General features: G+C 35.9%; 1 protein-coding gene across 2 annotated transcripts in view; it reads right to left on the reverse strand.

The window, feature by feature from the left end:
* The window catches only part of ECPAS (Ecm29 proteasome adaptor and scaffold), a 79,214-nt gene that overhangs the window by 51,781 nt on the left and 11,956 nt on the right, over nucleotides 1–15,477 (reverse strand). For both annotated transcript variants that reach the window (XM_025041521.1, XM_006906098.3), the window contains exons 2-7: nucleotides 12,791–12,921; nucleotides 8,156–8,272; nucleotides 6,480–6,598; nucleotides 5,196–5,345; nucleotides 2,575–2,743; nucleotides 1,376–1,515 (exon numbers count right to left, since the gene is read on the reverse strand). In XM_025041521.1, the coding sequence (XP_024897289.1) occupies nucleotides 1,376–1,515; nucleotides 2,575–2,743; nucleotides 5,196–5,345; nucleotides 6,480–6,598; nucleotides 8,156–8,272; nucleotides 12,791–12,921 (826 nt within the window). The remainder of the gene's footprint in view (nucleotides 1–1,375; nucleotides 1,516–2,574; nucleotides 2,744–5,195; nucleotides 5,346–6,479; nucleotides 6,599–8,155; nucleotides 8,273–12,790; nucleotides 12,922–15,477) is intronic.

Genomic DNA, 15,477 nt, shown 5'->3' on the forward strand with positions numbered 1-15,477 from the left:
AAAAATCATAGCCCCAATATTTGTTACCAAAAGTTAGAAATACACAAATGAAATGGGCAACTGACACTACAGAAGGAAAGGAAAGGAAAGGGATTAACTCTACCAAAGTTAGTTTTTAAAGAAGAAAAAAAAAAGTCACTTAACCCACCTCAATTCAAAACATCATTGTACCCAATGGCCCAATTTGGTAGCACACAAGAACGCTGGGACTGTATGCCACTCCCAGGGCCAATGCCACAGGGCGGTTCCAACAGAGCAGAGCTATATTACACTTGGTCAAAGAGCCCTGGGGCATGAATCCTCTGTTTAACCACTTAGAAATTCAAAGTTGGTAAGGAGGGTGACAAAAAAACTTTACCCATTAAAGACAGAACCCTAGGAAGCTCACAGCCCATAGCATTTCTCTAATAATTTATCATTCTGTTTCCCAGCATCCCCCTCCTATCTATCAGCACACAACTGCAGTTTTAGGACCTAATTCTATAGAGCGGTCATGCTACCTTTAGTCACTAACATTAATTCCTACTTGAGCTCCACAATAAGATCAATTAGATTATCACATGATTAGTGAGTAGCACCTACCTCTGCAGTGGCCTCCACTCAGTCATTCTATAAACCTAGCAATAAAACCATCCTGCGTTTGCTTGATTAGCAAGATTTAACCATACTATCTTCTCTCTGTTTTTTAACATTGGTTCTGCTGTCAAGATAAGCTATATTTGTGCAAACACTAATCATTCCACTGCTTTGACTTTTTCTATGCCATCTCTTCTTCCATAGCTTATCAATCTGCCTATTCTTTGGATATCCACAATTCCACTATCCTCAAGTTATTATACAATTATAGCTTAGTTATCAGTTGCCTACATTTTTCCTCAGCTGATTGCTACCAACTGATCCTCTAGCTCTACCGTTGTTTCTCTTCTAGAAATACCGTAGGTTTAGAGATTTTTGACAAAACACTTTAGTAAATCAAAGTAAAAACCTAATAGCAGTTAACCATTAGGGATAATTTTCAGTTTCTTCTACTTTTCTTCTTGCCATCTTTCTAGTTTTAGTTTTTTGATTACACATTTGTTGTAAAAATTCAGAAACAAATAATATAGAAATAACATTTTTCTTAACATCAGTTCTAAGTTCATTTACCTAGCCAAAGGTCTCATTGCTTATAGTAATATTCCTAACTCATTGTAGTTTTAAACTGCTTCTCCAAACAGCTTTACTTCTTTGTCTTATTATAAATTAGGTATACTTCATAATGTAATAAACTGAATGTTTCATTACACAAAATCCTAAAAGACAAATACGTGCTGAGTAAGCTTTTAGAAATCCAGCCTCTTTCCAATTTTGAAAGTTTAAAAGAGATGTAGTTCACCTTTGCTTGCTTTTCAATTCTAAGTCTGCTGCCGTTGCCACACTGTGGCGTGTGTCACTAGAAGCAATCACCAGATGGAGAACAGCTTCAAGTTCAGGCACCTGTTCAGCTTCTATGAATTTCACTATACCCAATTTGCACTGCAGATAAAAAGGAAAGGCGAAACAATGATCAGAGAAACAAAGACCACCAACCAAAAATACTGTTTAACATATCAGTATAACCATAACTCAACGATACTCCTCTTCAGCATAGTGCCTGTCACACAGATCATACTCAATAAAGAGTAGCTTCTGTTACTATTTACCCTTCTTTCTTACTTACGTCATGGCTTGAGGGAAAAAAAAAATCTATAAAACATGAAGAAGTAAATCTAATCGAATACAGCCCTCACTGAACAAATCATTCTATAAATTTGTGAGTGGCAAGAATGTCCCAAACTGCCTTTTTCCCCTCTCATGGGAACATTGTTTGGACCAGTGGTCACCTACATCCCCCAGAAAAGAAAAGGATCAAATATTTAGACTGCCATGGAGAGATAAAGGAAGGATTGGAAGACTAACCCATGTTGCTTGAATTCCAAAATAATTACATACTGATCCCATCTGTTCTGGCCTGAGGTGCCTGATGACACAGACACAGTGAGGCCCCTTCTCTGCAGAGCACCAGTCTTTTTTAAAAGCTGCTCAGAGAACATCTGTGCCCTGTTTAAATCCAGAATAAAATTCTTAATGCCAATTTTTAAATTCCCAGGAAGAAACAGATAAGGGAGTCATGCTTTCCCACATATTGTCACTTATGAGTACGGGAGTTTCTCATTTTACATAAAATGTACAGCCTTAAGAAACTGAGTGATGTAGCATAAATTGCATTGTAACTGCCCCAAAGCAGCTAGATAATTATTATACCTATAATGAAAAACTAAAAGAAGTTAAATATATTCAATCTGTAAGTGAGCTGTACTTCACACTTGAAAAATGAAAGCAACGTTAGAAAAACTGAGGCGCTTTCCCCACTCCTCCCTTTCCCCAGGGCTTTAACAGATAAGTGACATGACGAAGAGAACACATTACATCAATCACTCCGTTCAAACATATTTCATCAGAGAGCCTGCATACACGGAATTAGGCTGCAAATGCTTTCATGGACTTCACAGGGGTGGGTGTACAGGGTTAAGATGAAAAAACAGTATGTGATACCTGTTCCAATTGTTCAGGTGTCCATGGGTTATCACCAATAACTCTTTTAGCTGCATAAAAGCTCATTCCTGGGGGAGGCTGTGGTATTCCAGAACTTCCCCCACTATTAGAAGAAGAACCCTGTGCTGAAGATGAATTTTGGCGACTCTGGGATTCATTTAACACATATCTGAAAAAGAAATGGAAATTTAACCCCTTTCTGTAAAAACACACACATACATACGCATATATAATACATTCAAGTATATACTTTCTTCATGCAGAATTTTTCTACAAAAATAAACTTAAAAGTAAAATTTCATCATAAAGAAAAATAAAGGTATCTAAAATAGAGAATAACCATCTGCTCGCCTTGGTTACAAATGAATGATAATAGTTATCAACAATGAATGTAAATATTTTGTTCACTCTCAAGCTATAAACAATTGTCCTAAGAGCCACTACTGACCCAATGCATTTTTAGTTTTTAGTTGACAAATGCAAAGAAGGTTTGTTGATTGGGGGTGGCGGGGGCGGTATTGATCTATATCCAAAGCAGAGAATATTTTTATAGTTATTCTCCTTGAATTCTCCTTGAATGCCTTATATCCCTACATTAGAAAACTCACTAAAACCACTTACAACCCAAGCACATAATGTCCCCAAAATGAAAACAAAAGGGCCTAAGGAGGAAAAGAGAATTAGCTTTTCCCATTGTATGGCCAAAGCCCTTTGCAACTATTATTTATTAAATTATCTTTTTTTTTTATTTTTAGCTTCTATAGGTTAAAAATAAGATTTCTGGCAAATTCATTTTGACCTAATCAAGCTGGTATTCCTCATCTACAAAATGATTTCTATATAAATGTTAATTCAAGTCCCTTCAAACTCAAAAATTCTATGCTGACAAATTATTAGACTAGATATTAAATTACCCATTGTACAAAAAATTAAAGAAAACACTTGGAGCCCGGTGACATAGTAAATTATTCCACATTTCTTATATGCCATATTCATTCAATTCCTAAATTCACATTTTAAAAAAAAAACTGTTAAGGAATCACTTTATTTTTATATAAATGAGGCAAATTCTCACTAGTAAGAAAAATGTGAGGAATCACTGGCTTGGGTACATTATGTGCTTAAGTCAAATTTGGATTTCAAAGTTCATTTACCAAAGCCATCATTGCCTGCCAATTCTGACTGCCTCCTGATTTAACAAGCATAAAACGAGATTTTTCACTTATTTCTAACGTTTATTAACACTGGTGGCAATAAATCAATCATTACTGAACAGCTAACATTGTGCAAAACATCATCCTAAACACAAGATAGAGGAACACCGGGAACGGTAAGATTGAGTCTCTGACATCTGGAGCCAAGTTGAGACGATAACAACACAACCCAAGTCACAGCATTTGACATGTTATCAGATGACAAAGAAACTGCAGAAAAGTAAAAAATGATATGCCAGAGGTAATGAAAGTAAACAGGCAGGGGTTATAGGTAGAGAAAATGTATGAAGGCCCAAAAAATAAAGGCACCAAACTAAAGGGATAGGAGGAGAGCAAACTGCAGAGGAAAGAAATCATACAGTGTGAACTCTTGTGTCTGGCTTGAGGAACAGATGATATGGAGCCCCACATGTTAAGCTTATAAGATATATTGAATTTTTGATTAGGAAAGAAACATAATGAAATCAGTATTGGAGGAAATCATCTCTGGCAGCAGAACCTACAAAATAAGCAGACTTGAAGCAGATCACAACATGGGCACTATGCCAGGGACCAGAGCTAGATTAAACAGCTCTTGACTTCAAGGAGCTCCCAATATAGTAGGGAAGATGGATACGTCAACATTATAATAAAAACACAGTCACAATTGTATATATAGGTGTTTAGTAATACACACAGCTGACATCTCAGCTAATTTGTGATGCTTATTCAAAGTGGTTTTTTGGCTGTTGTTTCTTGTTTTCTTTCAGCACGTCTTTTCTCCTTTTTTGATAGGGAAGCATTTTAAGCAGAGAGAACTGTATTCTCTTAAAACATGAAAGGCAAGGACACATAAGAGTGCCTATAATGACTGGAAAGTAATAGCCCAAGGATTTTAAAGTGTGACCTGATAAGATGTGTTTTAAAAATCAGGAAACTCTACGCCAGTGTAGAGTTTTGAAGAAAAGCAGCTGGTGAAGAAGTTGTGACAAGAGCTAAAAAGAGCCAAAACTAGATGGCAGCAAGTGGGAATGGTTCCAGGATACATCAAGGAGGTATTTTTTTAAACTGCTATTGCAGCAATAAGAAAGAAAAAAGCTGAAAGGCAATTTATAATTGAACACCTACAAGACTAAGAGAATCATCATCACAGCACTGGCAGTAAGTAAAGAAGAGGAACTATTCTTATGGGGAATGACTGATTTCAGCTTGGATAGTTGAGCCTAAAATCACAACTCCACACCTACAAGGTCAATAAACAGTGGAGCTGGAGTTTAGAAGAGGTCATGGCTGCAGCAAAAAGAGATATCTGAGACAGATCCATTTTCAAATGAAAGCTGAATTACTTAAAGTAGTACTTAACGCCATATAGTAAAAAGCAAGCAAGAACAAGGTTGCTTTGTTTTGTGTTTATCTTTTTCCCCTTACCCGTAAGGCATCAGAAGGACATCCAGCATGAAGTCCAAAAGCAGCTGCACAGTCTTTGGTTTCTCAGCAAGATTAAACGGAGAGGCTGATTTTGATGATTCAACAGGGTATTTCATGTGAAAAAGGGTTGGTATTAAAAGATGCATTAAGCTGAAAAAACAATCACATTTATTGCAACTACTTACAAAACAAGGTTTGTATACATGCAAATAACAGACAAAAATCACATAACAGAAAGTGGAAACTGTAGCAAGGGCCACTCATTTTCAATACCACTAATTTGAAAATCCTAATCTAGGGACTGGCCTAAATTACTTTCATATTGAAAGTTCAGTATATGGAGAGATAATTAGCATTTAGGCAATCTGGCTCATCACCAGAAGCACCAGGGAAAAAAATGTACATAATATGGGCTCGGTGTTAACACGTTACCACAAGATTATATATTAAACCTTAGGTAAAGTTCAACTTGTAACGTGTCCTTTCAATAATATTTTTTTTCCTTTCCACAGTTAATTAAAATAAAGTTATTCTAAAGTTAAATTAAAAATCAATCATGTCAATATCTGAAATATAATATTAAAATTTCCAGTGTGTGAATTTAACATAGCTTCAGTAATTCTTTCACTGTATATACCTTTTGTGAGTCTTAAAACATGAAAACAATTTCAAATAGTGCTTGTAATGTTTATTTTTACTTGTATGTCTGTATCACAGTCTTTTTTAAATGTATATGCTCTAAAAAGGTGAACTGAAAACATTTAACTCCATCTTTACTCAACAACTTCTGCCCTCTTCATGACTTCGCACCACTACATAGCTACAATACAAAACTTGTGGCTAAGATGAGAAATGAAGGATGTTATCTAAATCTTGTCACCTCTCCAATCAATTCCCATATTAATATAAACAAGTGATCTGTTCCTTAAGAAAACTACTCTGAAACTTTATATCCTCCAAGATAGAAATGTTTTGATGAAAAGCATTTTATAACTCTAATTTTTGCAATCACAGAAAATTCGTTGCCTCAAATTGACAAAAAAAAAAAAAAAATGCATTTAAATTGAGAAAAATGTTAGCTCCACAATGCTTGATATGCTCACATTAAGAAATTTTTTGATAGTACTGACAAAATAATAATGTATCACAGAAAATTCGATTATTTGTCAGCTGAAAGAGCTCAAGCCTTCATATTTGCTATATTTACCAAATGTGTGGACCTGTTTTTGAATGGCAGCTGTTGACTCTTGTGGATGGGAAACAAGGAAACTGAGAAAAGCATACCTGTCCTGCTGTGGCTGAGGCTTCCCTTCCATCGCAGTGAGGAGCGTGGGGGCCAGTTCACACTGTTTTTCCACCGGTAGGCGTGGATAGCCCATCTTAACATAAATTATAGTAAAATTCTAAGGCAATGAGAGAAAAACAAGTGAGTGTGAGGGAAATACTCAAGGATTTCAACAAAATCATATGATTGCTAACTCAAACTTATAACAAAGAAGTCGCATCTTCCTTCCACATGTTTATTACACTTTGACCAACAATTATATTTCAGGATGAATTACAGTCCCACTTATTCAAAATGCTTGCTCTAAAATGGGCTTCATGTAGGGAGCAACACCTAATCTAAAACACTCCTGTACACATATATCAAATCACCACATTGTATACTTTAAATATATACAATTTAATTGTCAATTATGTCTCAAAGCTGGGGAAAAATACTCATATATGCAATTACTTTTCACTGAAAAGAACAAAGTAATCGTTTGACTTATCTAAACATGCATACTTCACATTATCATCAGCTCTCCCAATTTGTTGCATTAAGCCTTTCAAGCTAAGAGGAGACCACATGGGAGACCACATATTATCCCAACTGTCTGTTCCTAAAACAACTTTAGCATATTGCAGCACTCTGGTTCCTCACTCTAATAACGACCAATGGGTGATGAACCAAGGGAAGCTGAGTGCTTCTGGTGTGCTTGTACCACTTTAATCCATATGAATGCCTAATTTTAAGCAAACCCCATAAATGCATAATATAAAGATTTGCTTTTCTGAAGGATTCTTCACTTTAGAACAGACTTCATAAGGCTATCCTTTTCCTTAAAACCCATCCTATTTGGCAATTTTAATGGCACACAATGTTCCTATGTGCTTAAAGAAAGGAACATCTATAATGAAGCTATATGTCCAGAGGCACAGACAAGACGTCTGGACCAGTAGGTAGCTCCAAAGGTCTGGAGTCCAGATGTTAGATAAGACCCAAAAGATTCTGCCTCAATGCAAGAAACTATAAGGGCCAAGAAAAAATATCACCTGTCATCAGACAACATTTGTTATGAAGACAATTCGAGAGGAACAATTTTCATGAAGACAATTCAAGAGGAATGTTTCTTACCAGCCTCAGTTTACTCCACTTTTAAAAAAGATATCTTTCTGAGAGTGTATGCATATACGTATACATACACATACACATACATACACACACACACACACACACACACACACACACAGATACATATATACCAGAGAGATGTTTTAAAAATTCAGCCTTCCTAACTCTTCTTCCATTTTACCCTTTTTTCTTCTGTTATCCTTTATTCATGCCCATGTTATATAACCCTTTTCTTTATTCAAACTGGTCTCATATAATCTTTTACTAAGAATCAAATCATTCTTTTATAGATCAAAATATCTGACAAGTCATTTCACCAACATTACTTTGCCAGTATAAACACCCATGCATTATTCTGTTTCTACCACTGCCGTTATGGTAATATTTCCTCTGGATGAGTACTCAGTGGCAAAACAATGTGTCATTTAAAAAAGAAATCGCATACTTCACTTAGAAAAAGGCTACAGTAAAATTCTAAGTTATCAATATACTAATGACATCTAATAAATGTTATAAAAGAAAACTTACTATAAGTCAGAAAACAGTCCAAGATAACACTCACTGTGACAAAGGAAACTGCAGCAGGGTCCTGGTATTGAACCAATAGTGTCTCTACTGGGAGTTGTATTTTGGGGCGGCTTTTTATGCGCTTATTCAGATGGACCAACAGTTCCATTACCTAAAATACAGAGAAATATGAACTGAAATTATTGACCATCATTTAAAAACAAATTCATTTCTCAGATATCACTTAGTTTGATGAATAGTAGCTACTTTCTCTTTAAAAATGTAAATTTACATCCCAGAAAGGGAGTATAAAATATCCCCCAAGAATTCATTCGCCAGATTTTACTAGTGAATTTATTTTACGATGTCCTTTAGTTAATCAAAGTTGAGATCCCAGATGGGCCAATACTGAGAGACAGTCTCCCAAAAGACCTGTGAACAAATGATTGAAACACACCATGCTCTGGAATGAACGTTTATGTCTCTCCAAAATTCTCATGTTGAAGCCCTGAACACCAGTGGGATGACTTGGGATATTAATTAGTTTAGATGAGATCATGGGGGTGAAGCTCATGATGGGGTGGGTGGGTGTCCTTCTAAGAGGATAAAGGGATCAGAGTTTTTCTCTCTGCCATGTGGGGACACAGCAAGAAGGCTGCTCTCTATAAACTATGAAGAATTCATGAACAAAGAACCTGACCATGCTGGCCTCGATCTCAGACTTCCAGCCTCCAGAATTGTGAGAAATAAATGTTTGTTGTTTAAGTCATTCAGTCTATAGAGTATTTTGTTATGGCAGCCCAAACTAAGATCACCATGAATATTACCTGTACAAGACACAGGCATACCTCAGATACTGCAGTTCAGTTCCAGACCATCGCATTATGGTGAATATCATAATAAAGCAAGGCAGTAATCATTTTGCCAGTGGAGGGTCTTGCTTTCAATTTGTAAAAAATGCAACATCTGTGAAGTGCAATAAAGTGAGGTATGCCTGTACTATGGGTTTCCAGAAGAAAAAGTATCTGCCAAATCAAGGAGGACTTCAGAGAGGAAGTGACAAGAACACTAAGTCCTGAAGACCAGATAAATTTCCAAGCAGAGAATCAGTTATAAGGTACAGAGGTCTAAAAGAACATGGCGTACTGCACCTGACTGAAACACAGAAAGGTAAGAGTTTTAAAAGCAGGGCTCAGTTATAAAAGGATTCAGGTAAAATGCTGAGGAATTTTCACTTTATTCTGAAGATCTTCTGATTCTACTAAAGAGTTTTAAGGAATAACAACCTTCCCCTACTTTAAGTGGGAAAAGACAGCAGAAATAGAGATTGACGTCAACAATTCCCATGGGTGGAAAAGAAGATAGAGGCTTATGTCAAATGGCCCCAGTCTTACTATAAAAGTGAGATTATCTTGCTAAGATGGAGCACTGAAAAGCAGACTTGTACATAGCATTTTGCATTCCTTATCTCATTTGATTCTCACAACAACCAGAGAGGTGGTACTTCATTCCACTTTGTCATTCCACTTATAAGTGAGGAAGCAGAGGCTCAAGGAAGTATAAAGTACCTTGCCCAAAGATACTGAGCCAGCAAATGGCTTACTCGAGATGTGACTCCAAGGTCCATATTTTTAACTTTTCAAAAACTGATAGTTAAGCTCAATTCATCTGAAGTGTCAGTGTGAGATGTCCTTGGGATCCCTGATACCTTACAGAGACCTAGAAACTTGCATTACCATGAATTCTTCATCCAAACTTCCCACCTGATCCAGACATGTGATACAGCTGATGATGAGGAAAAGAATCAGGAGGAACCAAGCTAAAGAAAATAGCCCTCTTATGACAATCTAATCTCGGTTGACTGCTAGACGGACTCTATAAAAAATCATTGATGGTGACAGACAATCATGACCACAATTACAGGCATTCTTTTTTATGATAATTTTTTTATTACTTTAAATGGATTAACTGCTTAATTTTCTTCTACGAATTTTATCACCTTAAATACTAAATTTCCTAAATTTGGTTATTCACCATCGAGAATCTTCTAGAAACCCATAAAAATCAAGAAATCAGCTAAACCAGTCCTAGCTAAATAGGTAACAGCTAACTTCTGTCGGTAAGCCTCTAAAATTATCACACTCGGGTATATATTATTTTGGCCATATCAGTTCTCATTACTACTCATTAACTTATATTCATTTATTCATTAATAAACTTTTTAACTGAAGTACAGCACATAGCTAAAGTACACAATTGAGAGTATATGGCTCAATAAATTTTCACAAAAGACAGCTATGTAACCACCACCGGAACCACAAAAGCCCTGTACCCTATCCCCTCCCTACTCATTAACCCCTTTGCCCCAAAGGTTACCACCCCCACCAATTTCTAATACCATTTTTATTTTATTTTTTTTAATTACTGTTAAATTTATTTCTTTTTATTATGGTGACATTGGTTAATGAAATCTAGTAAGTTCCAGGTGTACAATTCAACAGTAAGGCATATATATATATTGCATTGTGTGTTCATTGCCCATAGGTAGATTTTTTTCTGTCACCACATATTTGACCCCTTTTACCCCACCTATATCTCTCCTTCCCTTACCCTTGGTAACTAGTCTATTATCCATGTCCATGAGTCTAATACCATTTTTAAATTTACTATATATAAATGGAACATATAGGATGAACTCATGTGTCTGAATATTTTTCGTTCTACATTATATCTGAGATTCATTCATGTTATTGCTCATAGCAATAGTTCGCTTTCATTGCTCTAGTAGGAAAATACAATTTAGCCATTCTCCTCTTGATTGACATTAGATTATTTCCAGTTTGGCCTATTACGAATAGTGCTGCTATGAACATTCTTAGATATGCCTTTTGGTGCATATATATACACAATTCTGTTGTATATAAGCTCAGGATTGGAAATGCTTGGTCATAGACTATGCTCATGATAAGCTTTAGAATATTCCAGTCTCCAAAGTGGCTGTTCTAGTACTGCTTTACACTCCCACCAGCAGTCTAGGAGAGCTCCAGCTGCTCCACATCCTTGTCAACACACAGTACGGGCAGTCTTTAATTGTTAGCTATTCTAATGAGTCTGAATATACAAAGTTAATGATAAAGTAGAATTCTATATAACAACCTTCATTTTCCTTAAAATAGGAAATGCACTCCAATGATGCGTCAGTAGAAATCTAAAACTTTCATTTCTCTTTCATTTAGTTTACCCAGCAAACTTACAGGAGGCATCCTGGTTAAGTCTAACATGCATTATGAAATTGATAGTTAGAAACCCAAAAATTACATAACTGAAAGTCAATACAAATTCTTAGTTGCATCGATTTCAAAATTTCATATATCGAAATTATTTACACATGAGCTTTCTAATAGCTGCCCACTGGAATCCTTGTTGCCTTTCCCTAATGCCTGAATTCATCACTCTTCTTCTCGTGCACAGCATGCATCACTGTGGACCTCTTCAACTCCCTGAGAGCTCAGAACCTCTGCACAGGGACATCTCCGTCTTCAATCATCTTCCTCATCTCTGTCTGGCTACTTCCAAGACACACACAGAGGTCTCTCTCATGCCCCAGATACATTCTTTCACAGAATCCTATTCCAGCTTAACATTTATTATAGTTTATAACTAGATACTATTTGCCTGATTATTTAATACTCGTCTCATCAACTAGATGTCTCTTTCATCTACCAACATATCCCTAACATCTGGCATATAGAAGGCATTTGGTAAATATCTGTCAAATGAATGACAAGGCCAATGAAGCTAAATAAGTAAGCAGAAATCAACTCATGTAGGGCCTTTAATACCTTGCTATCCTGAGGGTAAGAGAAGGCCACAGAAGAGTTTTAAATAGAATAGTGACATGATCAAAAACATATTTATCTCAGCAAAGCAGTATTAACAGGCATGTCGAATATGTAACTAGAATGCCCTAGAATATGCCCTATCCCTTCTTTCAAACATAACAGACATTCTCAAAGATACTCTTTCGCCACTGAAGCCAAATCAGGATGGGCCTCAGAATCCCTCTCAGGGCAGATCTCCAGGAAGCCACTGCCAATCAATTAGAGTGGCCCAAAAGATGAAACCTGATGCTAGTCCAAAGACCTATAACCGGAAGACTAACGAACTATCTAAAAATGAAGGAGGCAAATGTTCCATATAGAATAATTAGGTTAAAAAAGAAAACCCTGATGTGATAGTTATCGAACTTTGGTAACAGTACTTTACAGAATCCTAAAACAGGAGTTATACAACAACACTTTGCTTTTAAAAAATTTATTTTGCTTATTTTTAATTAAGGTTATATGCACAGTCAGTTAATGATTAAAGAATATTTTTGCTCCATTACCACTAAGAATATTTTTGCTCCATTCATATTGGAATCAAAAGCATAGATTTTAGACCAAGTCGTCATATATTTCAGAATAATTATCTCAATTATATCATCTGCATAGGTGGTGTTAAATGCAGCTGTGCTACGCACACAAAAGCTACCTTTAAATCACGTAAGCTGGTCCTAGACTTACTCTGCATTTTGAAAGGCCATAATTAAGATGAACCAAGATTTCAATAATGGGAACAGAAAGCTTACTTCTTAATATATACCCATTTATTCACCATTTAATTTCCCCAACTGTCCCAACATGCTTACCTTCTTACGTACTCCTTCCTGGGTGCTAGACAGCTTGAGCAAAACAGGAGGAAGAAATTTAGATATAATATTCTGTAACTGTTCATCGGTTTCAGCATGGCCAAGTCGTAAAAAGACCCGTTCAAGCTGATCTATAATATAAAAAGAAAAAAAGGAGAACTTAGCAAATCAAACACAACCAATACTAATTATTTTCATGGCTTAATCCTTACACTGTCTTATAGATCCTTTAGTCAGAACTTCAACCATAGCTAGGCCTATATGCAGATGATTTTGACACAGCCATGAAACAACACTAAAAACATTTACTAGCTAATTAAACTGTCTTACAGCTGTCCAGGTCATTTAACCTCTGTAAGAGAGGAAAACAAAGCTAAGAATAACAAAATTCTGATACTGGAAAGGATACAAAATTTTTGAAATCTTCTAGACCTAGCTAGAAGAGCAAGGCTGAAAAACTTTAATCAGACACCAAGGATAATATTTAATGAATATATCTTACTGATGAAGTTTCTCCAAAGAAAGAATCACTGCCCATTACTGTACTGGGGTTACATCATCAGAACGTAAGAAACAAATTTAAAACCAAGAAAGCCACAGTGAGAAAAACATGTTAAACACCACAGGGATGCCCTTGCCAAATCCAGACTGTGATCAATTACAGTATGAGCAACCAACACATTGCTTCTGTCTCTTCAACCAATACACTACAGGGGAAGGGAAGGATGAGCGGGCGAGAGGAGAATCTACCCACTGCAAATGACTGGATATTTGATTTCAAGGAATTATTATTAATTTTTTAGGTGCTCTATGGTATTGAAGTTATGTTTGTTTTTTAAAGGTTCTTAGAAAAATTATCAGTCATGTTTAGGTGGCATTCTAGAGGGCTGGAAATGTCCTGGATCTGGATCACGGTTTTCAGTTACATACATTTATAAAAATCCATCAAGCTCTACACTTTCATATTTCCTAATATATCTTTTTTATACTTCAATTTAAATTTTTTTATTTAAAAGAGTCCTTTTTTCAGAGATAAAGGCTGAAAATATCTACAGGTGTGATAATACAGTTGCTGGGATTTACATCAAATAATCAGAGATGTACTAGAAATTTGCTGAGAGTAGATTTCAAAAGTTCTCATCACAAAAGAAATAGTTTAACGATGTGAAAAAATGTTAATTAGCTTGACTAGTAATCGCCACACTACGAATATGTATATCAATATCATCATGTTGTACACCTTACATATATGCAATAATTTTAAAATATGTAAATAAATAAAAACAAAGCCATAGCCTCATTTACGTCGTCATAAAAATAAAAATAATCAGGGTGCTGGGATGAAGAATGGGGAGAGGCCATATACATGAAACCAAATTGGCCACTAATTAATAATTGTTCAAGCTGTGTGATAGTGAATATTTGTGCTTTTCTGTATGCTTTTAAAAATTTCCATTTTATTTTCGAGAGGACACATATATCTTGAAGAGCCTTGAAGCAATGACACTCTAGTAGCAACAAGCACACCCAACACCCAATCTTGGTTTTTAAATACCATTCTCCAATAAAAGGAACCAGGTTCCTTGAAAAAAAAATGGCTGATTCTAGGGCTGAGACAAGGGGAAAAAAGATGAACTTGAAGCATCTTGTACAATAAAGAAAATGGGTCCTGGAACATATCAAAGGGATACAAGAATTGCCCTGAAAGAGCTCCACTATGGACAAATTTGGAACAACTTGAAGAACAGAATAATGGAGTATTGGATAACAACACAAAATACAAAATACATCTACATGAGTCCATACTGATCTAAATAAATGATTAAATACACTGGGGATAAGAGACAACTCTTTCTTATAGAATTCCAAATAATACATTTAAATGCTTCCCTCTACGGGAGGTAGAGCTTAATTCCTGACTCCATCCCTCCTTCAGGGTAGGCTACAGTTAGTGACTTATTTCCAAAGAACAGCAAAATGTTAACTTTACAATGGAGAAACCAGAAAAATACTATCTTAACCAAGTGATGAAAGTTAAAATCATCAGTGATGTCATATGGATATCATGATCCCTGATAATGATGTGACAAGAAAGGCATCTCACTTCTGTGGTATTCTTTCCAAAATCCACAAGCCCCATCTAACCATGAGTAAAACAAAAGTAAAACTAAAACTGAGAGATATTCTACAGGATATTTGACCAGTACAGCTCAAGACTTTCAAGATCAAGAAAAATAATGAAAGACTAAAAAAATGTCACAGACCAGAGAAGATTGAGGAGGCATGACAACTAAATGTAATGCGGTGCCCTGGATTGTAACCTAGAAAAGAAAGAGAACATTAATGGAAAAAGTGGTGAAATCCAAATATGGTCTCAAGTTTAGCTTTTAAAATTAATAATAAGAGAAGAAAGGAAAGGCAGGCAGGCTCATTCTATGAGATTACTAGACCAAATGATTCTATTTCGTAACTGCTGAATGCTGCTGTGAAGAGTTCTTAGGAATAGTGAATGCAATCCACATTTGTGGAAGTTACAGGTAAGGAGGCTCTACCTTAGTGCCGTATAGACTGTAGGCAGTGGAAAGTAGGCAATGGAAACCGCCTACAGATTTTAGCTACAGAAACTGTCCAAGTTCCTTTCGGCCAGAACTGCCATCTTCCAGCAACCCAGCGAAATGACCAACACA

Source organism: Pteropus alecto, unplaced genomic scaffold (genome assembly GCF_000325575.1).
Source record: "Pteropus alecto unplaced genomic scaffold, ASM32557v1 scaffold111, whole genome shotgun sequence".
Taxonomy (NCBI): Eukaryota; Metazoa; Chordata; class Mammalia; order Chiroptera; family Pteropodidae; genus Pteropus; species Pteropus alecto.